General features: G+C 37.0%; 1 protein-coding gene across 2 annotated transcripts; it reads right to left on the bottom strand.

Moving 5' to 3' along the window:
• Positions 1 to 1,781: 1,781 nt before the first annotated feature.
• LOC120141145 (CCR4-NOT transcription complex subunit 1-like) lies at positions 1,782 to 25,958 on the bottom strand. 2 transcript variants are annotated; one of them, XM_039156077.1, is made up of 51 exons: positions 25,697 to 25,958; positions 24,707 to 25,001; positions 24,356 to 24,584; positions 23,898 to 24,237; positions 23,674 to 23,787; positions 23,465 to 23,593; positions 23,194 to 23,385; positions 22,910 to 23,104; positions 22,583 to 22,720; positions 22,369 to 22,491; positions 22,020 to 22,273; positions 21,634 to 21,737; positions 20,748 to 20,842; positions 20,386 to 20,622; positions 18,092 to 18,280; positions 17,931 to 18,012; positions 17,761 to 17,828; positions 16,852 to 16,997; positions 16,594 to 16,702; positions 16,362 to 16,508; positions 16,172 to 16,219; positions 15,963 to 16,091; positions 15,390 to 15,626; positions 15,148 to 15,288; positions 14,985 to 15,070; positions 14,792 to 14,897; positions 14,264 to 14,359; positions 14,025 to 14,177; positions 13,395 to 13,568; positions 13,084 to 13,298; positions 12,855 to 12,990; positions 12,648 to 12,773; positions 12,176 to 12,220; positions 11,983 to 12,060; positions 11,775 to 11,891; positions 11,314 to 11,440; positions 11,135 to 11,235; positions 10,911 to 11,048; positions 10,748 to 10,831; positions 10,182 to 10,328; positions 9,950 to 10,081; positions 9,798 to 9,845; positions 9,574 to 9,720; positions 9,440 to 9,501; positions 3,716 to 3,869; positions 3,429 to 3,620; positions 3,245 to 3,349; positions 2,911 to 3,048; positions 2,422 to 2,658; positions 2,238 to 2,339; positions 1,782 to 2,150 (listed from the first exon to the last, which is right to left on the bottom strand). In XM_039156077.1, exons 1-51 carry the CDS (start codon positions 25,793 to 25,795, stop codon positions 2,001 to 2,003), a joined length of 7,236 nt encoding a protein of 2,411 aa, XP_039012008.1. In that variant the 5' UTR covers positions 25,796 to 25,958; the 3' UTR covers positions 1,782 to 2,000. The 2 variants fall into 2 exon arrangements, with proteins under 2 accessions (XP_039012008.1, XP_039012009.1); XM_039156078.1 differs by having other exon boundaries at positions 17,931 to 18,009.
• Positions 25,959 to 26,002: the final 44 nt, after the last annotated feature.

Here is a 26,002-nt window from a genome sequence, read left to right as displayed (position 1 = left end):
ACCTGAGCACCGCAATTCTATTCTTTAATCTCTTTCTTTGAACGAAATTCTATTCTGTACTTTGATCGCGCCGATAAAATAAAATAAAAGGTAAATTTATATTTTCCACATAGAATGGTATTTTTCTTTATCATTGAAATTGGAAATAGCTTTTAGTATGCGTAAGTTTAATGATTAATTTAATTATTTTTCTTATTTATATTAAAAGGCATAAATATTTCAAACAAGTTTCTTGCTATTTTTAAATTTAAAAACCATTGAAAAACATTTGAGTCACGGGAAATCCCATGGGAGCTTGCTTCTCTCGCCTGAAAAAGACCCAACACGCCGCTAATATGTTTTTTCATCTTTAATGGGTATGAGGAGATATACAACTTGATGATAATTGTCGCTGTCAGTATTTTTTTTTCATCATATCCTTATTTTTAAATTTTTTAATTCTTATATCTTTATAACATATTCCTCTATCTTAATGATATATTTTCGATCTTCATTATGTTATGGTTGAAGATAGAAAGGGTTTTACAAGCAGAAGAAAGGAACGAAGACATTCAAAATTTCATTGATTTTTCATAGATACCCAGTACATCAGCATATTTTGCATTTTATTACTATGGTGATTACTGCCAGCTGTAGGCCCTAACTACTACCGTTGCTGCTAAGGATCTCCTACGCCATCATTGGGCTTGGGTCCTTCCAGAATTGTGGCCTGCTTCATTGTATAGTTATCTGCTCTAATCCTTTTAAGCACCGTTTTGCTCATCCATCACAACGTAGTCGTTCCTTCCAGATTCCCATTGACTTTACCATCTTCTTCATAATTCCCAATTATCTCAATCTTTAATTATGCCTTCTCTTCGATGAACCCTAATTTCTCCCCCATTCCCCCCCCCCCAATTATCCTCTAGCATCATAACACATTGCCTATCGTTTAACTCATGTTTATTGTACAATTTTTTTTCCTCAGAATTGAATCTATCAATCACCTCAACTGATCACGATAACACTTATTTATTATCATGTTTATATTTTCTTTATATGATATTTATGTAATCTTAAATAACTTGTTTTTTTTATATCAATTATTATAAAAAAATCCTAATTACAATTATGATTATAAATTTTTATTGCAATTATAAATCTCTCTTCTTAATTTTTCTTTTCTAGTAAAATTAACAACTAATATATATATATATATATTCAAATAATCCAATATGAAATGAATAAATAAATAGATGTTTTCTATATCACGGGTATCTCGAATTATATGACTAATCTAATCTGTAATTTTATATTTGATAGGCGGGTCAATATTTTAGGCTTTTGTAAATACTCGATTCTTTTTCTAAAGAAAAAGGATATTATACATTAAAATAATATTTTATATCCAATATTAAGAAACGTTAAAAAATTAACATATTTGAAGATTCACATGTTGCAATCGCTCTTATTTAAAAAAATACATATTTGAAAAATAGCTTTTCACAATATCCAAATATCAACATTAAGGTTCGGATTTTACAAAAATTATAAATAGCTAGTCCGCTACTATATCAAAACAGACCCATTTTACTATAGTAATTAAAAAAATACATCTTATATTATTTTTATAGAGTGAATTTAAAATTATTTTTATTATTCAAATTTGTTTTGGGCTAGAGAAGCCCCATGTAAAACACTCTTACCTCACTTGACTTTTAGATAGATTTAATGACTTAAATATCACCAAGTTATACCCGAAATGCTTTACATATGAAGAATCGGCGATAACAGAGCCAACTTTAACTTCAATGGCTTGAGTTGCATGATGCTCAATTCACAAATTTTATACACGAAAATGTATGTAATAACTACCGGCCCTAAGCAAGCCATTTACAACAATCAAAAGAACTTCAGTGCTCTGGAATAACTAGTTTCATACGGGGACAACTAAAAATAATACCTGATATTCTAAAAACTACAGTTCCGGTATATTATGGCATTAGAAAAGGAAAAACTAGTCAGTGTGCGCTATCAGACACCCAACCAGAAACCATACCCTCGTCCACAGGTTTCAGGCCCCCACATGACCTTGCAACAGATTCAAAGAGTTTTTCAATCTCAGGCGCACACCTAATGAACGATCGATTCCAGAAGTTGTATCTTGGATTCTGAAATACAAACATCAACAGTTATCAACGCATATTTCATACAGAAAACTAAAAACTAAGGTCGAATCCAGGATCAAATTATTTTACCTTTATGAGCTCAATGAAGGTAATTAGAAGACCCCAAGGATGAGGTTTATTAACAATCAGCCGTTCCAACAAAACTCTTGTAATTTGCTCCTGGATTATTTCCTGTTGAAGGCAATAGTTTATCCTCTGTCCATTTGAAATGAAACGCAACAATAATGTAATATCATGAAACAGAAATTCTTACCTGATTCGCTTCGGCAAACATGTATAGTAAGATGAAGGAGAAGTAATGTGTATGGTTGTTTGGATATCGCAATTGGTTAGCAATTGCATTGAGAAACAGATAACGCCCCTCAGTATCAAGGTCCGCTATTAGAGTCTGGAATATATCCAAGGCCGCACTAACCAAAAACACACTCATTGGAGCAGTGCTTGCTGTCGATTGTCCATGAGGTACTCTTGACTGCAGTTGCTGAATGGCCTAAAAGCAGTTTTCAACAATTGCTCATTAAATGCCAGATGGTAATATTCTTAGTAGAAACAAAGTCATTCTATATTCTGCCCGGTTCCTATAGAAGGCTTCCATAAAAAAAAAAAAACCCATTCCAATTAAGGATGAGCTTAAAAACAGAATTAAAAATAAAATTACACATGCAGTACTTCTTGAACTGGAAAAAGGAAAATTTGCTGAGTGAAAATAACACCTAGTAAAGAGGAAGAAACTGAAGCATACCTGCATACCAACATAAAGCACCAGTGAGTTGATCAATGGTACATTATAACGGGTACCAGCTGATGCTGCCTCGCTAGGTGAAAGGAGTAGTCTTTGTTTCAGTTCAGTTAGAAATGTAGATCCTCCTTGGGGCCTCATCTGAAGAGAATTTTTCAGAAGATTTTTAGCAAATAATTTAAAAGGGTTACTTAAAAAAGAGAACACTGGTTCCCAAATCTGAAAATGTAAGATAAGAAAAGTTGGCCGAAGTAAACAATGAAGAAACCAAAATGTTTAGGGATGGGTAAGAGACAGGCTAATAAATTCCAGCACACAATTAAAGTGCATCAAGTACCTTGAGATACTCATCTACTTCAGCCTTCATCTGTTTTGCTTTAAGAGCAGCATCAACCTCAGAGAGGATGCGAGGGGGTTCTCTGATTTCTGGAAGCAAATCAATCTGCACAAATGATTGCAGAATTAATTTCATTGATTATATAATCTGAAGAGGGAAAAAGATCAAGCATGAAGACTGATACCTTTAAATTGGGAGTAGATGGATCTGGTAACCTCATATTGCGAGGAAAAGCACTAAGGATAATGTTCCGCATCTGTATGCAGCTCGGAGGAATCACATCACAAAAGGTAAAATGACAATCACACAGGAACTCAGGAAAGTCGTGAAGAAGAACTAGCAGGACCCTTAGTGTGCCTTTATAGAGGAAATGAACCTAAATAGATATAATGCAACAGAGAATGAGGAGGATCAGCATAACTTATTTATAATGGACAGAAATAATGAAATCAGTATTTGAAAGAGGCAAACCGGCCCTCCGAGCTCAGCATTCCTCAAAAAAGGCTCCAGGAACTGAAGCAAGTCTACCAGCAACCGTTGGATATAGGGCCAACCCTTCTGAGCATGTCCAGTGAGCAATTTTGGCATGAAACTCCTGTGACTGACTAGCTCCAGCCACGCAAAGCTATAAAAGCAGTATGGAACAAAGATAAGCAACAAGACTGACAAATAGCATCAACCAGATCGTAAATTTAATGCCAAATATTGATGCTCAATAAGTTATTGCTTTTCCAACTTCAATCTACTGGATGCAATTCTCAGGATAATCTTCATTCAAATGAACCTTAAAACATTAACAAAAAGCAAGGTTTATGCGAATAGGAACGTGCATAAACACATCCGGGTAACCATATTTTGCATAGATAGTTACGATACATCGAATGATACGTGATAAATAAAACAGTAACAGAAGCATTTAATTTAAATTTGTTTCATACCTCCAAATTTGCATATACCGGTTAAATTTAACCCAAAACACGTATTTATCACAAACCCTATTAAATTAAGCCAACTCACTCTAGGCACTTCAGCAAGACTTATCCAAGATGTCGAGAATATCTAAATTAAATATTAGATAGGATCAGTTTTAATTAGATAGAATCAGTTTTTATTCTATTAGTTATTAGATAGGATCATTTTTAATTAAATAGAATCAGTCTTTTATTCTATTAGTTATTAGATAAGATCATTTTTAATTAGATAGAATCATTTTTATTCTATTGCTAATTTTATGCATCTTTTTATGTAAAGTTGTTACATTGTAAACTCTATTTAAGTCAGCCATATTCAGCAGAAATAAACATGATTTATTCGGAACAAGTTTTTTCCGACTTTATGGTATCAGAGCCAAAAAATGGCCAAACCCTACGATGATACCTCTAGTATCGACTCTATGAGTTCTACTCGCTCACCTTCAATCACCCTAAACACTGAATCCTTCCAAAACATATCTATCACTTCTCACATGTTGAATGGAAATAATTTCTTACAGTGGTCACAATCTGTGAAACTATTTATTCGTGGCAGTGAAAAATTCGGCTATCTCTCAGGTACCACTACGAAACCTGCCGAAGAAGATGAAGAATCTGAAAGATGGGAGGCAGAAAACTCGATGATTATGTCTTGGCTCATAAATTCCATGGATCCGAGTGTAAGGAGAACTTATCCCTTCCTACCTACTGCTCATGACATTTGGAATGCTGTGAACGAGACCTATTCTGATCTCGGGAACGTAGGACAATAGTTTGAACTAAAAACTCGGTTATGGAGGCTAAAACAAGGAGAAAAAACTATCACTCAATACTACACTGAACTCAAGACCTTGTGGCAAGAGGTTGACATGTTCAGCGACTACGAATGGAGTTGTGCTAAGGACAGGGCTCTATTCCAGAAGATGGTGGAAAAAGAACGCGTCTTCGAATTCCTTGTCGGCCTTAACAAGGAATTGGATGAAGTCAGAGGGCGCATTCTTGGTCGTGAACCACTACCAAGCACAAGAGAAGTCTTCTACGAAGTCAGACGAGAGGAGAGCCGGCGGACAGTCATGCTTGGATGCCACTCACCAAATCCCACCGAGTCTTCTGCCTTGTTCTCAGGTCAGCCACCACGTCGCAACGATCGTCGGAACGACAGAGATCGATCAATCTGCGAGCACTGCAACAAGCCGGGACACACTAAAGCCAAGTGTTGGAAGCTACACGGGAAGCCAGCCAAAAATTTTTCAGCCAATCGAAATTCTCGTAATGCAAAGGGATTCCATGCCTCATCTGAAGATGCTTCTGAAGAGCCGAAACCTGCCTCAGAACTGTCTGCCTTCAGCAAAGAACAGCTAGAGCAATTGTATCAACTAATAAGTTCTCATTCCATATCCAACACTCCTAACCCATCATCTTATATTGCCTCTTCATCATTAGCCCAGAAAGGTACATATCCTACAGCTTTCATAGCCGGTTCTAAATCAAACCCTTGGATCATAGATTCAGGGGCAACATATCACATTGCCGATAATTCCTCCATATTCTCATCTTATTTTCCTTTATCTGGTAATCTGAAGGTAAAAATTGTTGATGGCTCCCTAACCTCTATAGCTGGAAAAGGCTCTATCATTATTTCTCCATCTCTCACATTACTAAATGTCCTACATGTCCCAAAGCTCTCTTGCAATCTCATCTCTGTTAATCGTATTATTCATGATTGCAAATGCATTGCTACAATAACATTTGTTGGATTTGAATTTCAGGACCTTTGTTCGGGGAAGATGATTGGCAATGCTAAGGAGGTTGATGGACTCTATCACTTGGTCACGGACAATCCTTCAGATAAACAAGTTCAGAAACCGAGATGCTTTACTACCTTGTCTTGTGAGAATGAAATAATGTTGTGGCATTATAGGTTAGGCCATCCTAGTTTTAATTACTTGAAATATTTGTTTCCAAATCTTTTCAAAAAAGACGGTTTTTCTTTTCAGTGTGAAGCTTGTGAATTGGCAAAACATCATAAGATTTGTTTATCCATCTTTAAAGTATATGCCATCAAAACCTTTTTCTCTTGTGCATAGTGATATTTGGGGCCCTTCACGAGTAAAAATAGCCTCAGGGTCTAGATGGTTCATCACATTCATTGATGATCACACTAGAGTCACGTGGATTTATTTACTAAAAGAAAAATCCGAAGCAGCAAGTGTTTTCAAAAATTTTCACTCACTGATCAATACTCAGTTTCAAGCAAATATTCAAGTTCTTAGAACCGATAATGGTCGAGAATATTTTAATGCAATCTTAGGTGATTTTTTGAAACAAAAAGGAATTATTCATCACAGTTCTTGCGTTGATACTCCCCAACAAAATGGAAATACTGAAAGAAAAAATAGGCATTTATTAGAGGTGACTAGGGCTTTACTGTTTGCTATGAATGTTCCTAATCGTTTTTGGAATGAAGCACTCTTAACAGCGTCTTATTTGATAAATCGAATGCCTACAAGAGTTCTTAATTATATTACTCCTTTGCAAGCTCTAAAGAATATGTTTCCTGAAAATAGATCTTTCACTGATTTAACACCTAAAATGTTTGGTTGCATTGCTTTTGTTCATATACACGGCCAAAATAGAGGAAAACTCGATCCCCGAGCACATAAATGCATATTTCTAGGTTTTTCACCAACACAAAAAGGGTATAAATGCTTTGATCCTAAATCTGGGAAGTATTATGTGAGTTTGGATGTTACGTTTTTTGAAAAACTTTTGTTTGACAAAAACTCTCTTCCGGGGAAGTATTATGTGAGTTTGGTTGTAAATAGCTCAGTGGAACCAATTCATATTTCCGTAACTAATCCTAGGATTTCACAACCTATAAATTCACAACCTCGTGAGACTCAGGTAGAAACCAACTTGGAACCACCTACTGAACTTCGTGTTTATTCTAGACGGATGACTCGACCAAGTAATGTTCCATCGGCCCCCAAGGTATGCCAACCATCGGACTCGACTATGGTCCAAGGTACGACTTCTCTTTCTCCTATTTCTTCTCCAAATTTAGAGCCTTCTACAGAATTCTTTGAACTCATAGCCTTGCGCAAAGGTGTTAGATCATGTACCACAAAACATCCAATATCCAATTTCTTATCTTATAATAAACTCTCTCCAGATTTCAAAGCTTTTTCCACCAGGATTATGGATGATGCACTACCTAAGTCGATACATGAAGCTCTAGAAGTTCCGAGATGGAGAGAGGCAGTTTTTGAGAGAGGCAGTTTTGAGGAGTTAAAGGCCCTGAAGAAGAATGACACGTGAGATCTAACTCCTTTACCTGAGGGGAAACGATCTGTAGGCAGCAAGTGGGTGTTCACCATCAAATACCATGCAGATGGCTCGGTCGAGAGATACAAGGCAAGACTCATAGCACGAGGCTTCACTCAGACATACGGCCTTGACTACGAGGAGACCTTTGCACCTGTGGCCAAACTAAACACCGTACGTGTCCTATTCTCACTAGCCGCCAGTCTGGATTGGACTCTCAGACAGTTTGATGTGAAGAATGCGTTCCTAAACGGTGAGCTAGAGGAAGAGGTGTTTATGGAAGTTCCTCCAGGCTTTGATGAATTGAAGAAGGATGGTAGGGTCTGCAAGCTAAAGAAATCCATTTATGGATTGAAACAATCTCCGAGAGCCTGGTTCGAGAGATTCATGAGAGCTGTGAAACAACATGGTTACACTCAGGCCCAGTCTGATCATACTATGTTCTACAAACACAATAATGGTAAAATTGCTATTTTAATTGTGTATGTAGATGACATTGTTATGACAGGAGATGACACAGTAGAGTTGGAGTCGTTGAAGAACTTATCCAACCAGTTTGAAGTCAAGGATCTAGGACAACTCAAATATTTCCTTGGAATGGAGGTGGCTAGATCCTCAAAAGGTATAATTATCTCGCAAAGGAAATATGTCCTCGATATCTTGAAAGAGACCGGATTACTCGGATGTAAACCAGTGGCGACTCTTATTGATCCGAATCAAAAACTCGAAAAATAAGATGGTGCTGAGCCTGTGGACAAGAATCGGTATCAGAAACTGGTGGGGAAACTGATTTATTTGGCTCATACGAGACCAGATATTGCATTTGCTGTGAGCTTGGTTAGTCAGTTTATGCATTGTCCCTCAGAAAAACACTCCAAGGCTGTTTACCGGATTCTTCATTACTTGAAAGGGAGTCCTGGTAAAAGAATCATGTTTTCGAAGAATGGAAGTCGAAGAGTGGAGATCTTCACTGATGCTGATTGGGGCGGAAGTTCTACAGACAGAAGATCTACTGTCGGTTATTGCTCCTTTGTCTGGGGCAACTTAGTTACTTGGAGGAGCAAGAAGCAACCAGTTGTCTCTAGAAGCAGTGCGGAGGCCGAGTTCAGAGCCATGGCGCAAGGAGTATGTGAGTTGTTATGGCTTAGGAGGATCTTGGAGGAGCTGAAGGTTGAAGGAGATAAACCGATGAAGTTGTATTGCGACAACAAATCGCCAATCAGTATTGCTCAGAATCCTGTACATCATGACATAACCAAACATGTCGAAATAGATCGACATTTCATCAAGGAGAGGCTGGAAAATGGCGATATCTGCATACCGTTTGTTCCATCATCAGAGCAGCTCGCCGATGTTCTCACCAAGGGACTGTTTACTATGATGTTCGAAGGATTTCTGTCCAAGCTAGGAATGATCGATATCTATTCTCCAGCTTGAGGGGGGGTGTCGAGAATATCTAAATTAAATATTAGATAGGATCAGTTTTAATTAGATAGAATCAGTTTTTATTCTATTAGTTATTAGATATGATCATTTTTAATTAGATAGAATCAGTCTTTTATTCTATTAGTTATTAGATAGGATCATTTTTAATTAGATAGAATCATTTTTATTCTGTTGCTAATTTTATGCATCTTTTTATGTAAAGTTGTTACATTGTAAACTCTATTTAAGTCAGCCATATTCAGCAGAAATAAACACGATTTATTCGGAACAAGTTTTTTCCGTCTTTACAAGATAGTAAGAATATGACCGTAACTAAACCCACCCTTTACAGGGAAAATCTTTTACTCATGACTCATAATTGTATCATAAATGATGTTTTTCAAGAAGAGGCAGCACATTCAAAAAACAAGAAATCCTGCATAAATTAAAAACTACATGAACTCGCAATTCTCACCTGAAAGCAGGAACTTTAAGGGGATGCAGAGCATGAAAAGCATTGGCAAAGGCTGTCAAAATCTGCAAGAAACACGAGAATTAGGCTACTCAATGGCTAACATTCTTGGCTAAGAATAAGCAAATGAATCGTACCTGAAAATTCACACCATCAGGGACAGGGTCCAAGGAGCCGAGATCTAACATCCAGTTAATAAATAATCTGAAATATGGTCTTGGATTAAAAGATGCTTTCTTATCCTCTGCCTCTTTTTGAATAACTTTCACAGTGACAGTCAAAATCTGTTCAGCACCATCAATATTATCGTTAAAATCCCAGCAAATCAAATAGATACAAACAAAATGTAAATAATATTTACCTTGGACAAAAGAAATAGTTTACTTAATCCCTGTTCCACTGGGCAATACTAAAGAAATTGCAAAAAAAAAGTCCAAGTTAAAACATTTGAAAGGATAGGTACATAATGAAAAGAGATTATATTGATATGATTAAAAAATGATATAGTAAGACCTTAAGGATTGACAGCACAAGTTTTGCATAAATATCAATGGCAAGGAACGAGAGAGTTTGCACTTGCTGAGGTGACTGCATCGTGCCAGAACTCATGCCTTCGGTAGATAGGCAATATGCAACAGAGAGTTCCTAGCATGAAGGAAAAACAAAAGATTAATTTCAGTCTACAGTGTTCTCTGGTGAATTTAGATGTAACAAGGAGGAAAAGGATAGGCAAGGAGGAATTCACCGTGATATTACGGAAAAAGCGCTCTGTCATATCATCCCCTTTAAGCAGTCCATTTTGATGCAATTGTACAATGAAATGATTACAAGGCCCATCATTTGCTCCAGGATGCTCATATATCTGGCACCATTCTGCAAACAACATGGAAACCTACAAAATATTTAGAAAGGAAGTTAACACAAGGATTAAGGGATATCCCACTTTTCCTTCCATGCAGGAGAAAACAAGATAAGATGGGTTAGACAGGGCACAGCAAAAAGGAGTGCCATTAGAGAGAGAGAAGGCTTGAGTATGCCAATAGGGATAGTGCAGCATTGCAGGAAGGTTTACTTGCATCAGCACATTCATACATTGGTCAGATACAACTATATGAGCTTTTAACGGGAATTTTTGTTAATCAATACAGGTAGGTTTATATATATGACATCATTTTTCTAAACACCCTTAAAATAATCCTAGATTTATCAGTACAACACTATGATATTTTCCCATAGAGATTAGTAGCGAAATCTATAATATGCACAAAGCAGACTAATAATTCCTTCTTAGATTTTGAAATAAATAGTCACCTGCTCCTTGAAGCCGGCAGGGTCTGGTTCTAGTGCCTCTATATTACTATTATCTTCCCTGTTAGCTGGGGCAAGACCAGGTGCCTGCTTGAAGAGAAAGATCTGAGGTCAGACACAAGATTAGTATACTTGAGAATTAAATGGGAAAATATGACCCAGTGACCTTCTTGTCTCTAGACTGCCTAGCCTTATCCTCCTTTCCATCAGAGGCAGTGGATAAAACAGCCATACTTGAAGAAGGATTTCTGACCATCTCAATCAAATGTTGCAATGATTCAGGATATCCAGGTCTTGAAGCAACCTGCATGTGCATAACAAGTTCATACCAAAACAATCAAAAAGGGGGGAGGGGGTGAGAAAGAAGCAAAAGACAATGATGAGATCAACCTTTGCCAACGCATCAACAAGATTGTGGAATTCTGAGATAACTCTGGATTCATCAGTAACCAAAGTTTGAAGAAGCGATATTGCAAATTCCATAGCAGCTTCTGCATGTTTAACTTGATTAGACGACTTATGTCTTGCAGAAATAAATTCAGTGAAGATGAAATTATTTGTATACATACTATTCCTTCCCCCATCAATAAGTTTTGCCATATGAACGTTGTACTCCGCAAGATTCAGCAATTCACTTCGAATAAGACCAACAGTGATTTCTTTGTTGAATTTTCGCTCCTCGTCTGAATATATCACCTGTAAGAGAAATATTCAACAACCAACACAGATTGAGAGATGAATTCCAAACATATAAGCCAGCAAGGGGCCTATGCAGAATACCATAGCAAAAATTAGCAAGAATTCACCACTTAATCCATTTAAATAAAGTCCTAAGAACAGCATGAGAATAGCAACGAAAACACAACTTTTATGGCAGTTCTTGAATTCTCTTTACAAATAAAAAAGTTTGGAATCACAAGCAATGAAGCTAATGGAATCTCATAACCAACATTAACAAGCAAACAATGCAACTTGGCTGTTTTATACACCAAGGAAAAAAGAGAACTTCGAAATGCGGAACAGATCATACCCAACTAGTAAGCTCTTTAACAGCAAGCTTGCAAACATCACGGACAGCAGACAGAATAGAAAGATGGGCACTGACATGAAGACTATTGGATGCATTCTCATATAAGCCTTTGAAAACCTGCATATGCATCGAGAAACAAAATCAGCAAAACTCCCAATATAAAGAGACAAGCAAAAGATAATATTTAACCCAACAATTAATATAACACCTTTTGAGCCACAGCCAGTGCAGCCTCGTCCCTACTTATACATCTGAGTATGATTTCAGGTACCTCAGAGATCAGTCCCTAAAACAAAAATGTCAAGCGTTAAAACATTGCTCAAATAATATAACCGAACAAAAAAGAAATTCCATCATCAATATATAAATAAAATAAAATAGTAGACTAAAGTTTAATATACCTGGATGTCAGCTTCTCTACCATCAGTTGCCACCAAACTTTCCAACTGAAATTATTTGAAAAAGAGAAACATATTTTGACAAGACATTATTTTTTAATAAATAGAAGTCTCAAGTAGTAAGAGCAGAAGAATAAGATGAATTGAAATAATAGCCTAAGAGGTGTCCTCTCATCTCTTGTGAGAAACCATGTTCCCAGTTTCATGCCAGTCTTCCTTGAGAGGAGATTCAACAGTTGTAAACAATTAAGATATTTGTAGAATGTAGATGATAGGGCACATCAACCACAACAGCCGGATAGTGAAAATACAGGCAGAAGAGGATTATGAAGTGACAACATTTTCACCAAGACATGTTACTCGCTTGTTTTAGTCAGACACCAAATTCATTGATCTGACCAAATTTTCCCGGGTCCCAAAAGATAACAGAACAAATAGCAAAAGAAACAAAAATAATGGAGGAGTTCCACTCAACCTTCAGAGCAACTATCTGATATTTATCCATTGCATCCCTTGTGCTCAGTGAAGCCTCCGATATGCTATTTCCAAGACGCTCAGTGGCAGCAGATAAAGGTACCGGCTGTGATGTAGGTCCCAATTCCTAGCAACAAATCGGGAGCATGTGTCAATAAAAAAGCAAGATTCTAACAGTACAAAAATCCATCAATATTAAGTCCCTTACTTTTACAGCATCAGTGGTATCCACTGAGTGTAATTCAGGGGAACCAGTTGTTGAAGGGAATGAAGCATCGAGGGGATCATTTTCAGTAGTCTGTTGGGTAAGAGCAGCTACTGTGCCAATATGGATTGAGGAAGCACTGAAATAAAATAAAAAGAAATTATCAGCAAGGAAACCAAAAATAAAAGAAAAAATTCAAAAGGACAAAAGTTTCATTTTAAAAAAGGAATACCTCAAAAGGGCACCCGACGTAGTTTCAATTGCCTCAGAAGCAACATCCAATTGTCCCAAGTTCCCTGGGACAGATGTGTAACCAGGAGTCACTTGCCCTGATGTTGAACCAAATGTGGCAGTGAGACCAGCATCGCCAGATAAACTTGAAGGACTGGCAGATATAGCATGCGAACTCTGGCCGGATTGATTTTGCCAAGGAAGCCGAACAAAGTCCTAAAAGATAAAGAGGACAAACAAGCATGAAGGAGCAACTCTCAGTGCCTTCTCGAAAACAAAGCAGTCTTTGTTCAAATGGTTAATCAAGACTACCTCATAAACTCGCTGTTGAGAGAGAGACAAGTGGCCTGGTTTAGGTCGAAGAGCTTCAGGCACAACACCCACAGAACCTTGACCATACATGTTTGGATCAAAAAATGTGGGATCCCTATGCTTTCTTCTTAAAGCAAGTTGGGTAGCTATCTCTCCATCAATAGTTTGTATTGCCTATATATTAAAGCCGAGAGGGAAAAGTATAGAGTTAGAACCAAGAAGAATACAAGATTAGCCAAAATGCAATCACCAAATGCCAATTTTATAAAATCCCGCCTTTACACAGAACAAAACTCCATCCATGCAGACAAAACTACAACATGAATAACGCATTACTATGGAGAAGGAAGCCTAGAGACCGAAATCTGAATAAACAGTGCGTCACAGAAGGTCCATGGCAACTTAAGTCCTGCATGAAAAACCTTGTTTTCATAGGTGCATTTAGTCACTAAGCACCCTACTTGTGAACCAAATCCAAGAAATTCATAGAGATTTAAAAAAAAAACAACTTAAGAATCAAGTTAGGAGTCAATCCATGAAATTCAGACCATGCCCATTTGCAATACTTAGCATTTAGCTCAGTGAAACATGTGTGCACAAAGTAATATTGACCAAAGGAAACAATCTGACCTTATCTGTAGCGGCCTGTTCAATCACCGCACAACCAAGATCAAGGTTATCATTGGTAACAAGCTGAACAGCTTGCTCTAGAAGATCACTGCCAATGCTCAATCCCTGAAGTGAACTCCTCAGATGACTTGATATAGAGCCTCGTAAAGGTTCCTAGAACACCAAAACAAGAGATGAAAACCATATGATACAGTTAACAAGGTATAGAATAAAAGAAAGTACAAGATGTGGGATAAAACCTTGCATGTCACATGTGCTAGACTTCCAGCCAAACTTGCAACCATCAAGTGTGCTGCATTATAGATCCGTGTCTCATCCGATTCCATAGCATAATCCTAAATTGAATATGATTGAAATGGTTAAAGACAGAGAATAGTGGTTGAATGTCTTGTTCAAAAAGGTAGTTGTAATCATTCCTAGATGATTCCCAAGCATTTCAGAAAGATGCATGGATTTCCCTATAACTTAAAGAAGAAAATTCTAAATCATACGAACAGAGAAATTTGAAAGAAAAGATATCCAATGATTGGGAGAAGAAACAAAAGCTTTATATGAATACAAAAGAAAAACAAATTGAACTCCAATACGAAGAAATACTAGAAAATAATGAAAAGTTACAGTAGAAGAATACATTTCTTAAAAATAAGCAAAAAACAGTGGAGCTATTTTGGAGACCAAAAAATGTTAAGCTAATTGCCTTGATGAAATGAACTGAATCAAGTTAAATGTGTTTGGATTTGAAGCTTTATTGGCTTGACCCTTCATACCTTTAAAACAAGCTCCTTTGTTGTTTGAGTTGCTATAGAAACACTGCGCTGAACAATACCAGCTACAATCTCTTTGATAGCTCTGTCCATTGACATTGGAACTACCCTGCAGCACATTATATGTAAAGTTCATCACCAAGGCAACAAACAATGTAGTAAACAATCAGGAAGCAATAAGGAAACAGCATAAAACCTCTGGAAAGGCAAGTGCAAGCCTAGAGAACTGAGCTTCTGATTGATAATAATGTGAGTTCCAATGTTAGGAATTGACGCGGACAGCTGCAAAGACGACGAGGATCAACAATCTAAAATGTTACAATTCTTAATCAAATAATGAAAACAAAAAATGATCATGCCTGACTAACAGAAAAAGGTGACTGCGATGGAGTGGCTTGAAATAGCCCTTGCGCAGAAGGAAGCTGGTCAGACAAGCCTAAAGCTGCCAGTTTCTCATCCTCCGTTAATGCACCAGAAGAAAGTCGCAAGGGGCCAGCATACTAAAACAACTCCAAGAAATAAAAATTTAACGCATGTAATTAACTGCTAATGCCAATAGCCACAAAAAAACAGCAGCAACTGCTACAAAACAAAACCAAACCTGAGATGGCAATTGTGTAGGCCCACCAGAATTAGGTGGACTAGCACCCTCAAGAGATAAATCAGCATGACTAAGAGGAGGAACCATTCCAGATTTTTCTGCAACCATTGAGGCTTGGGATGCCCCAACATCTTTATTAGAGAAATCCGGGTTGCCCTCAAGTTCTCTTTTACGATCCTTGAGGAGACAAGTTGGTGTAATGTCCTTCATATCCACACTAAGATTCTTGAATAGAACCTACAATACCAAAGAGAAAAAGGCAGATAAATTAAAATATTATCAAGCTTCAGTAGTAGCGTTGCTAGTTCGGTTACAGGCCAGCCAGAGTAGAGGTCGTTGTAGAGTTGTACAGGGCTGTTTGGATAGTGTTTTTGTTTTTGGTTATTTTGGGGAAGTCCCTTGGCTGTATCTTATGTATTTTATTATGGTTAATATAATCTTAAGGCACTCTTTTCCCTCTTCCGCTGATTAAGGAGCTTCTCTACAAGCTCCTTCAATCAAGAAGGGGGTTTTTAATGAGGCCTTTAATTCCTATAAAAAAAAAATATGCATGCTTAAAATATATGACAATACCTCTATGTCAAACTTGAGATTCATTTTTAAGTTCGGCATTGAGTAAATCTCAGCTAGCAAAGCCAGAATGCCCATGGTCCAGGGATTTGGGGGTTGGTATGCCAGACTGTTTTGACATGGCTCAAGAATCTGCAAAATTTAAAAAAATTATGAAAATACCAACTTAAGTTCAGCACAAGAAAACACATTAATTTCATAAATAGCCATACCTTTGAAGTAAATGGGATAACTGCAATCATTAACCCCTTTTCATACGCCTGGAAAAAAGCAAATATAAAAGCATAAGTTCAAAATAACTGATAGGTCATTACTAGACCAGATAGTGCTTAATGGACATATAAAAAACTGAATCCACAGCGTGTATACTCAGATAAAAGTTTAAACTTAGGGAACAAATACCTCTATAATCAGAGATTTGGGATCTATTTCACGAGCTCTCAGAACTTGATTCCGGCCAATTGTCAACTTCCCAAGCCAACTACCCAAATTTTTTAACAATGACCGCTCTTCTGAGCTTGATTTAATAAGCTCTGACCCCAACAAAACCTAAAAAACATACGAGAAAATGAATTTTTTTTCGGTTACATGATCAAATAATTCTGCATGGATAAATGAAATGAACAATAGAAACCTTGCAGTTCTCATACGTAGCCTGGATGATCTCTTTGGTCAAAGCCTTCAAATTAACTTTGTCAAGGAACTTCAAATACAAATCATGAAAATTTGGCTCAATGCTTGCTCTGAAATAAAAATAAATGAAATGAATATTACAAAAAAGATAAGCAGGAAATAAAATGAGAACACAGTTCAGTTGAAATATCAACAGCATGCACACAGAAAGTCTGAAAGAGACATTAACATTTATGTTCAAGAAGGTATCAAGTTTGACCTTTTCATAACCATGTACTGGGCAAACCAAGTATAGTATTGTTCTTTCAATATTTCGGTGAACTCTTTCCCCTTTGCTTCAAGATTTGCAACCGAAATATTATTGATTATAAATGATATCTTGTCCTGAATCTCAGATGCAGGAGCCTGCAAATATATCAGAAAGAAATAGAAGGATTATGAACCAAAGGAACATTTTAGTGAAGCAAAATTCAACATTCCATGATCATCATTGGGTGGATTAATAGTCTGTTTTAATGGAAGGGAACTAGAACAAAGGGTTTAGCTTGTTTGGGAGTTTTTGAAGGGAGGGAAAGCATGTGGAGGTGAACTAAATCCCTTCAGCCAATCACGCCTTAGACACCCTCCACTTGGGAGCATTTGAGAGTCAAAATATTCCTCTTAACACGGTCCCCTATTCTCCTCAAATTTTATTTTAACAATTTAACCCAGGGTAAAATGATAACATCACATAAACTCACTACTTGCTCTACCCTGTCCTCTACAAAACAAGGAAATAGGGATGCAGTCTCCTTGTTCCACCCATTTGCTCATTCCATCTTTACCTTCAGACTATGGTAGCCTGAGCAAGGCAGAGAAGCATATCAATGGTCCAAAATCCAAAAATTCAAATAACCATACCAGATTGGAATTAATTACTAACTCAATATCTGTGACACTTTCATCATAGCATATTCTAAATCATTTTCTTTCAAATCAACCAGCCCAAGCCAAAATTATATACGGTTCAGATAGATAACATCATCTATGAAGTATGAATTTTAATTATTCCAGTGGCATTCATTGCAGGAGCAGGAAACATAAAACAATGACATGCATGTCGATTAAAAAAGTAAAAACAATTTTCCAGAAAGAAATTGAACGGGAGACAACAATAGTCATTAAATACCTCTACTGGCTTCTCTCTCCTCTCAGCAGCAGCAACTAGTGTTTCAATGTTCAAAGCAGAGCCAAATCCTGTATTAAAAGCAAAAGATTGTTGCATAAGCATGTAAGATGTCCGTGTTCTATGGAAGAATGTAAATAAAATATCCCAATGAATCTATGGAAAAATATTACTAGTAGAAGTAACGCCGCGAGAAGAACGAACAAAACCAGGAGAAGCAGACAGCATAGATGAACCACTGACTGCACCTTGCGGCTGCAATTTTGAGAATAATATTAGTTCTAGGAAAGAAAATTCCACATAGATCATAAAACAATCAAATCAAAAGGCATACTTTCTGATTGCTAGAAGCATCAGTCAAGGAAGCAACTGGAGGCTGCCCTACAGAAGCTAGCAGTGGTTTCACATCATTTGATGATGCAGCAAGGGCTTTATGACGGTCATCATGAGAACTATCATGTCTTGCAAGCTGAAGTGGAGAAGAAAGTTGTGGCCCGGGCTGAGCAATGCTAGAGCTATTTAACTGAAATGGTGACTCCAAAAATTAGAAAACAACTCAGCAATAACCCAGATAACAGAAATAAAGGATAACTCTATAACTAGAAAATTATAACACAATGGCAAACAGATCATCAGCAGGTTAGATTATTTACCATTTTAAACTTCACCAACCAAATATGTTTTACCCCTTTTCCTCTTTTTTTTTTTTTTGATAGAACCCCTTTTCCTCTTTAATTTGGCAGTACTGAATCAAAACCATCTTCTTCTTCTTTTAATTTTTTTTTTTTTGATAAAAGTTGGAGTTCTCATTAAAAACTCCCTTCGTATTCGTCCACATACTAAGAAGTATGTTAACAAACATTGGAAGGAAGAAAAGAGTACCTCATAGTTTATTAAGAATAATATTGAATACATATGAAAACACGGAATATCCTCATATGGAGAAATACACCATTACAACAAACCATAAACACCTAAAACTCTTACATCCTCAACAAGAAAACCCCATCGACAATCACCCTGTTTCTAAATTACACCTACAGGAAAAGGAAAAAAACAACGCAAAAGAACATAACACAAAAGAAAACCAATACCTGCAACCATTTAAACTAAATCAAATCCTCAATTGAAGAAACAAGATCTAAATGCATGATCTAGAAAAGAATGATTTTCAATGCATGCAACACAAGACGGTGTTCCATGGTGTATGCTTTTCGCTGACGACATTGTCCTAGTTGCTGAAACAAAAGCTGAGTTGAATAGTAGACTGGTTACCTGGAAGACTGCTTTAGAAGAAAAACGTCTAAGGAATAATATTGAAAAGACAGAGTATTTATGTTCAAACTTCAGTGGGAACCAAAACGATGAAGATGTAAATGTATGCATCGAAGGACACGTTCTCCCCTCAAAAGATTGTTTCAAGTACCTAGGGTCTATGATACATAAAGATGGGGGTGTAGATGATAATGTTACACACCGTATAAAGGCGGGATGGCTAAAGTGGAGGGCTACGACTGGAGTTTTGTGTGACAAGGTGCCTCTAAAACTTAAGGAAAAATTTTATTGAATGACAATAAGACCAGCGTTGCTGTATGGATCAGAATGTTGGGCAATCAAGAAGGATCACGTAAGGAGGATAGAGGCCGCAAAAATGAGAATGCTTCGATGGGCATGTGGTAGGACTCTGTGGGACATGACACCAAACTCTGCAATTAGGATGTTCTTGGGGGTGGTGTATGTATCCGAAAAATTGAGGGAGGGAAGACTACGGTGGTTTGGGCATGTCCTTAGGCGACAAAAGTCGGATGCGGTCAGGAGGGTAGAGTCGATTACAGTCATCGGTACCAGAAGGAGAGGACGACCAGGGAGGAAGTAGGCAGACTGCTTGAGATTTGATTTAAATGATTTAACCCTTACCGAGGATATGACATCTGATAAGAAAGTATGGAGACTTAAAACCAGGGTAGCCGAATAGTGTGGGTCACAGCCATAGGGTGTAGCACCTCTGTCTGCTTTTTAATGCCTTTGTATTAATTTCCATGACTTCTACTTTTTATAGGTTTCTGTCATTGGAAATTATGAAGACTTAGAACTAGCGTAGCGAAATAATGTTGCCTTAGTTATAGGTTTTAACCCATTTGACTTTATTTCTTCTCGTAGCTTGCTATCGTTGAATTCTGTGTATCATTTTCTGCATGTTTCCTCCTTCTAAATTTAGCCGGGACTTGCGTTTCTGTCTATATGTAAAGATTTTTACGCAGGGATTTATTTGCAGGGATTAATTCCAATACAGACACGCATATTAAGACTGCATATAAAGACTGTTCAACTATGTATTTATTTATTTATTTATTTATACATGCATGTAATTTATCTTTATTTTTATTTTACTGACTGCCGAAGGTCTTCAGCAGAAGCTGCTCTCAACCTGGCGTTGGGGGCAGCCTACAACCCTACCTCCCCCTTATCTCATTACATATGGGAATAGGGTTTTGTTGTTGTTGTTGATTCATAGGGAGTAAAAAGTGGTATTATTTATCTATTTATTATGGATAAGTTAACATTTATCAACACAACTATTTGACAATTTAAATTCAACTATATGCAACAAAAACAAATACGGCCTACCTCCCCGTTTCCTGGGGTCACCTGAGAGGAAATCTCGTGATGAACAGAAGGATTGTTGTTCCCATCTGAATCCAAGTGACCTGATGAAATCCTGACAAGAGCTCGTTCAATGGAAGCAACAATTTCTGGATGAGTGGCACGCAGGTGAGATATCTGTAAAATATGGTTACAATATTGTGGCCACTCAATCAAACGATCCACAAACTGCTCCAAGGCCTTGGTTCCAAACAAAAACATCTGTATATGCAGATACACCATCAATAATTCATTAATGCAACCAATTAAATAGTTGCTTGACACCTTCATGGACAAGAAACCAAAGATGAGAAAGAAGAGAAGACTAATGCTATGAAATAACTAACTTTTGAATCTGTAGGTTTACGCAATGCATCTAGAACACCACGCAAGGCAATTCCAAGCGTTAGGTGAGTTACAAGTTGCTGCTTGATCACAGAGCCTGAAAATTCCAAAAGCATGAAATAAGTTTAAATAAAGAGGCTGATTGATGATGAGCCTAAAATTTATCCACAACCATGGCTTAGCAAATTGAACCAAATAAAAGGATGTTGATGTTGTGGACTAAATAACTAGTGTTTAGCATAAAAAACAAACAGGACAATCAAACTATTAGCACCCACAGGTAGGAACCTACGTTGTTTAGAATAAAAACGTTAAATAACTAGTGTTTAGCATAAAAAGCAAACATGACAATCAAATTGTTATTAGGTCACTAATAATTTTGAAATCATTATAATCAAGTCCTTGCCCCTCCAACAATCTGCTAGTTTAATTATTTTTTAGGACCTTTCAGTATTAAAATGAAATTATGTCTTGACTTCCAATTTTTCAGGTTTAATTACTCTTTAAGACCCTTCAATTTTAAAATTAGTGAAACTAAACCATTACTCATTTAAATTTTATGGTTTATTCAATTTTAAAGAAACTATTTGTTTCAAAATTAGACAACTTGCACCCCTCATAGTTCAATCCTGGCTCCGTCCCATAGCACCCATATGTTGTACTTACTTTTGAACACATTTATCTACATAGTTCATTATTGCATGCATCAGGACTTCACTACAAATTGTGAAAGAAAAACAGAAGTGACGGCAGAATTTGAACACTAAAACAGCAATGTAACCCAAAGTAGTGGTAAAAACCTTACACATGCAGTAAATATCTAAAACCGCAGGCTAAACTGCTGGGATAAAAATTGGTATATTAGGATCATCTTGTAAAGTAACTCACCAAAGAGAACTGCAGCAATTTTGAGCTGTCTTTCGGGATACTTGGGGAAAAATCGGTATTCTTCAAATAGATTCGCAATCATGCACTCGAATATCACTTGTTCCCTGTTAATAATAAGCAACCCATAAAGCCATCATGTTTTAAACATGAAACTTTCTTGCAAATCCATGCTTTCGAACAATGATAAATGTTAAAGCAGATATAGAATGTGGAATACAGAGAAAAGTCGCTCCATTGACCGAAAAAGATAACAAAAATCAACCAGATGCATGGAAACTAGGACAATCACATAACCTATTAGGAGAGGCAAGAGTGTTTACAATCAAAGCTGAGAAAACTTTCCAAGCAATGAAAGCAAAAACTAAGATACAAAAACAACACCATACCTTCTCACAGAAGATTCCTTGAATCGTGCAAGCATTTGAACCATAGCATCAGTGGTCAACTGTTCAGAAAACATTTGATGAAAGTAAGAGTTGGCTTCTGCCTCAATATCATCTCCATATCCGTCAGAGGTTGAAGACTCTTTGGTCCCACCATTCTGCAACTTTGGAGTAGAATTCATAATTGCCACATGCAACCTTTCAATTTCCTCGAGAAGCAGAGTAGAGGATATCACCCCAGTATTGGCTTTAAGGATCTGCAAATGGTAAAAACAAATGAAACTCAGTTAGTGTTCCAATAAAAACACATCAGTCATAAATCACAATAATAATCAATTAATAGAAGCAGAACCTTGATAATGGTAGAACAAGCTTCCAAATAAAGATTTGAAACATCAGTAGCATGGCGGTAAGGTTTGGCAGAAAACTCTTGTGACCCACCAAATTGTATCTCCTTCAAGAACTTTAGGCACTCCTGAGAGTTGCACGAAGCATGTCAGGCAAAACATTCTTAGGACCAAATTAGTTTTCATAATTAGATAGGTTGCAGAAGGACCTAGTATTACCTCCAAAAAAACATCTTTATATATATTCAGGTTATTACTCAACCACTTCTCAAAATCTATGACCTCATTCCTGGAAGCAAGGACTGCTAATCTAATGCCAGAAGGAAAAGGTATCATCTCCAGCACTGATGATAAAATCTGCAAAAATAAATAAGAAACAAGAGAAATTACCAAAATAAATATAACATACAAACAAAAATCCTGAAGTATTTTCTAAACAATATAATATCATAACTTTCAAAATCCAATGTGACATTATCAACAGTCTGGTGCAGAAAATCCAATGTGACGCAGAAGGGAAGAAACATCAATGAAAATCCAAATTACCTTCAACTCTTGACAAACTTCCAAAATTCTAATCATGTTGTCTGGCTCAGTGTTCTGTACTTCTACAAATCCCCGCAAAACAAGATTAGCATTCACATTCCAGAGTTGAAGTACCATACCAGCACCCAGGGAATTTTTAATTATCATTGGAAAAACTGTGGAAGTGACATCATGCTGGAGGAGATTATAAGTGGTCTGCAAGCATAGATGCAAAAATTATTAACTGAAAGTTAAACATACAAAATCGGGCAGCATTATCAAATATTGAGATTGTGGACATTTACATTAACATGTGCCATCCCAAGAAGCAGAATTTCAGAACAGTGTTTTAAGGGATAGTCAAGCATTGATCGAACAGAGCTTGTGTGACCCCTTTCAGCTAGTTGACATAGCACATCTAAGAGATCAAGACACAGCCAGGCATGATTTTCATTTCCAAGGGGAAGCTTATGGCCATGCACTGCATCCGTATAGGCCTGCATGATCTGAAAATTATTCCTGCAGGAAATATAATGACAAGAAGAAAAGAAAAGAGTACACTTGCATAACTCTTACCAGCTTCCTCAAAGAATGGGAAAAGGTAAATACATCTGGCATTGCTGATACAGCGTATCTTAGAAAAGATAGATGACCTTCAATATTCTTCCACACGGATCCACAAATGGCATGGAGTGGAAAGGGGTCCTGCACAAGGAATAATCAAAGAATTAAAGCAATACAAGAAGCATGTAACTTCACATGTACTAAAACACAATCAACAATACCTGGCATGCATGTTGATATACAGACATGAAAAAAGTGAATGCTGCCTCAGTAGGAATGTAGAACCCCTCATGATCCAGGTTTTCAATAACTCGTATCCAGTTGGTATCAGGAGCCTGTATTCAGTATGCATTACAAAAATAAAGAAAATATGTTTCTTAAGAAAAGGGATACTAGTAAATCAAATGGCAACAAGAACTGCAGAAGCAAAAAATGTATTACTCACAAGTTGTTTTATAGAATTTATAAGAACATCAATATTCCAAGAGCTCAATGAAGGCAAATCATATGATGTGTGGCAACCAAGGACCAGGCTAAATGTTGAAAACGTGGTTTGGTTGTCCTCAAGCCCAGCATAGGTGAAGACAATTGTGCCAAGTATTCTAGATATAGTCATCTCTGTCAGAGGTAAACAAAGAGATAAAATCTCTTTGCAATGTGCAGCATCAACAGTGCATCCATAACCCAGTTCCTTAATGATATCTGCCATACTCACTTCCTTCTCCATTTCTTCCAAAAGTGTGTCAAAATCATTTTCTCCAGATTCATTGAAGAAATCAATATTCCTGGAGAGTATAAAATGGGACAAAACATGAATTATCAAAGCATGATTAAAAATGTTATCAGACAACATGACACTGAAGCTTGCATGATGATTAAGGAGCCTGATGCAAAAATCAGCACCTTAAGAAATTATCCTCGCGTAATTCATTTGAAAGTATTGGTGTTAAAACAAACTGTGCAGCATCATTTGCTTGAACTAGAGATAACATCTGCATAAAGGAATCCACGTGCTTGGAAAGGGCACCAGAGCATTGGAGGAACATAACTATATTCTGAATTTGCTCTGTCGAACCAAAAGAGGCAGGATTCGAGTGCAATTCCTCAACCTGAGCCATACAGAAGTTCTTCCCTAGAAAAATGTAAAAGCTTCACTTTCATCATTCTGATCAGCAGTGTGTAAGAGCCTAACTTAAACTGAACAAGAGTAAATCCATTTAACAAACCAAAGCCCATTCAAACAATGCAACTTACCACAGATTCTTGTATCAGTATTTTCAGAATCAGATAGAGCAAGACCAATGCCAATTTTTTCAGAAATGGAAAACTGCATGGCTTTCGAGAAATTCTCCAAGAAATCCTCACTGATATCCATACTTAGCGACTGACAGAAGACAGTACAAAAATTTGGCTTGTCCATTGCGTGTCTAAAAGTTGATGCTACAACTTGCTCAAATTGCAAGTTCTTTGAATCTGTCTTGTGAGAGTTCAAGCAGTCCATGCAAGTCTGCAGCACCAGAACGCTTCCCTCGATACCATATTCAATGAACTGCCAAGAAAAAACCAGGTCATATCAGTCAGCATGTTATCCAGAAAATTGCATAAAATTGAAAATAATCAAACTAAATCCCCCATCCCAGCCTGCTAGATATCTCTTTTGACACCCAGGAAAAAGGACACGAATCTAAATAAGTTCACTCTTCATTGTTATATATGCAGCAAAACTAAGTAACTAACACAACTGGGAATTGGATTGCTTGGGTTCAAAAGATCGTATAACAATTTTCTCCAACTCGTAAACTTTTGAATCTAAATTTATTTGGGAAACAAAAAAAAAGAGATACCAACATTGATAATAAATTTATAATCTATAAATTCAGTTTACAGCGTTAAAGAGTTTTTGTTTTATAAGAAGAAAGCAGCAGAAATTCTCGTATTTAAGTAAGATTGTTATCGAACTTCCAGTATCTTAGATCTTAGTCTCCCTTTACATCCCTGTACATATATTCCTATGGATAAGACAGCACCAATCTAAGTAATCGAACTAAAAAGTGATCAAGCAATGCGTTAGAACGAGATCCAAACTCAATATAATTGCATAAGCACACATTAAATCGAGCGATGACTTCTGCGAAACTTTTAGGGCTTTTGGAGTGACAGGACGAATCATTAGAATTGCAACAAAAAGATATCACAATCGGCGCATCTGACTACAGAAAATGATAGAAAAGGATAAAAAAAAACCTGGCAGAGCTCTCGAGAAACTGATTCGGCGTTGGCTTCGGTCAACGACTGGAGCAGAAACCGAACGTGAGTTGCGAGCGTGGAGGAAAGGTTGAGCATGGTTAGGGGAGACGAATAGCTAGGGTTTTCGGTGGAAGTCGCCAGTGGGAGAAAATGATAGGGATTAAGAGTGTTCCGGTGGAGGGGCTCTCGAGATCGGGGGAGACTGAGAACCGTTTTGAGAATAAATTAAAGAAAGGGTCGAGAGCTGTTTGGATGTTAAGAGTTGCACTAATGTTTTCCGTCTAATTGCCTTAGGGGTGAGGC

The sequence above is a fragment of the Hibiscus syriacus genome, unplaced genomic scaffold, assembly GCF_006381635.1.
Source record: "Hibiscus syriacus cultivar Baekdansim isolate YM2019G1 unplaced genomic scaffold, ASM638163v2 tig00110793_pilon, whole genome shotgun sequence".
NCBI lineage: Eukaryota > Viridiplantae > Streptophyta > Magnoliopsida > Malvales > Malvaceae > Hibiscus > Hibiscus syriacus.
Note: the sequence above shows the minus strand (reverse complement) of the source record. Positions and strands in the feature narration are given on the sequence as shown.